This window comes from Phoca vitulina, unplaced genomic scaffold, assembly GCF_004348235.1.
Source record: "Phoca vitulina isolate PV1807 unplaced genomic scaffold, GSC_HSeal_1.0 scaffold3618, whole genome shotgun sequence".
Classification (NCBI taxonomy): domain Eukaryota; kingdom Metazoa; phylum Chordata; class Mammalia; order Carnivora; family Phocidae; genus Phoca; species Phoca vitulina.
In genome coordinates this window covers 1-1,943 of record NW_022593300.1, presented here as the reverse complement: position 1 = coordinate 1,943, position 1,943 = coordinate 1, and the positions used below count along the sequence as shown (strand labels likewise).

The 1,943-nt window shown below is 66.4% G+C and overlaps 1 protein-coding gene across 1 annotated transcript; it reads left to right on the top strand.

Annotated features, from left to right (window-relative positions):
- Positions 1-880: 880 nt before the first annotated feature.
- Positions 881-1,360, top strand: LOC116629804 (histone H3). Its single transcript, XM_032400015.1, has one exon. The coding sequence runs from the start codon at positions 914-916 to the stop codon at positions 1,322-1,324; it is 411 nt and encodes a 136-aa protein (XP_032255906.1). The 5' UTR covers positions 881-913; the 3' UTR covers positions 1,325-1,360.
- Positions 1,361-1,943: the final 583 nt, after the last annotated feature.

Genomic DNA, 1,943 nt, shown 5'->3' with positions numbered 1-1,943 from the left:
CCCCCGAGACACGGAGGCGAGGCGAGGGGGTTGTGCCTCCCCCGTTGCTCGCCTCGAACCCTGAGCGCTCGACCATCTTCATTTTGTTTGGTAGAGGAGCCGAACCTCTGGGTGCAGCCACGGGGTCGATTGCGTCCCGAGTACTGTTAGGCGGTCCCCGACTTCTGTCTCGGGAGTGGGTGCCGGTGCCGAGTGCGCAGCTCGCCGCGTTCCCGAGGCCTTTGCCCGGCACACACGTGCGCCCCCAGTCGGCAGGGGCGGACGTGGTCCGTGGCTTAACTGAGTCGGCTGTCTTAGACCAGTAAAAGTGAGGGACGGCCCTCGCAGCGGCGGTCCAGGTCCTCACTTGGGTTTCTGGAGGCGGGATCTTGCGCTTGAGAGGCGGTGGGCGGTGGGTGAGACACAACTTTCCAATCTGAAAACCACCGGCAGGCGGGAAAAACGTCAGACGAACGAGGGGGCTCCTCAAAGGTCACAAGGCGTTTTGGGGGACGGGGAGCAAACGCAAGTTTGAGGTTGAATTGGGGAGACAGCGTGGGAAGGAAGGGGGTGCGGAGCGGTGTTCTACGGGGGCGAAGGGCCGAGGAGGAACAACATTCTGACACGGTTATGAGCCCAAGTGGGCCTCCCCCGCCGGCCGAAAAGAAAGGAAAAACAAGGTAGGGAGAAGACTGTTGGCAAACTGGAAAGCGGACTGAGCGAGGCGGGTGGGCGGGGGTAGGGAGGATTCTGCCCCAGCCAATGGGTGGCGGCAGGGCGGGTGACGTCATAGCCAATGGACAGCCAGCGCGGGACTTTCAATTATTGTCCCGCCCAATCGGAAAAAGACGGTGCCTATAAAGACTGGTGCGGCGGGCGGCGGCCGCGTTACTCTCGCTGCCGCTGCGCTGGTGAGTTGGTGTTTTGGTTCGCTATGGCTCGCACGAAGCAGACCGCCCGCAAGTCGACCGGTGGCAAGGCCCCGCGCAAGCAGCTGGCCACCAAGGCGGCCCGCAAGAGCGCGCCGGCCACGGGCGGCGTGAAGAAGCCGCACCGCTACCGGCCGGGCACCGTGGCCCTGCGCGAGATCCGGCGCTACCAGAAGTCCACCGAGCTGCTGATCCGCAAGCTGCCGTTCCAGCGGCTGGTGCGCGAGATCGCGCAGGACTTCAAGACGGACCTGCGCTTCCAGAGCTCGGCCGTGATGGCGCTGCAGGAGGCGAGCGAGGCCTACCTGGTGGGGCTGTTCGAGGACACGAACCTGTGCGCCATCCACGCCAAGCGCGTCACCATCATGCCCAAGGACATCCAGCTGGCCCGCCGCATCCGCGGGGAGCGGGCTTAAAGTGCGCGCCCGGCTCGAGCTTCCATCCTATCCATCCAAAGGCTCTTTTCAGAGCCACCCACGACAGCACTCGGAAGAAGCTGTGCCACTTAGTCGTCCTCTCCTTCCCGGCGGACGCTCCCCTATCGCGGGAGGGTGGGACGTTCGGGCGGGGTCGAGCCGGGCGCCGCCGACAGGTAGCGTAAAGACCTCGCGCCGGGTGGAGGATACCCTGTTTGCTGGCTTCCTACTCCGGGGCGGCCGGGACCCCCAGTTGTGCTCCTGGGAGACGGCGGTGCCCGCTCGCTTTACTCTTCGGGCCCTTCGGAGTGGGGGGGCCGGGGGGGCGTCTTTACGCGCTCTACTGCGACCGGGGGTTGTAATCTGTAAGAAGGGGAGGGGCTTTCGGGCTCGAGAGGGGGCCGAGTCGGCGAGGAGTCCCTAGGGGACGCTCGGGACTCGCCGTCCAGGGCAGGTCCGGGCGGGCTGTTCAGGCCACGGGAAGCGGCGCGGCCATCGCCGCGCGCGGGCGACCTCCACACCCCCGCCGGAAGCGGCCCCGAGAGGCGCGGCGCTCCGGCTGCGGAGGGAAGCCGCCACCTTCGTATCGCCCGGCCTCTGCCGGGTCAAGTTCGGGATT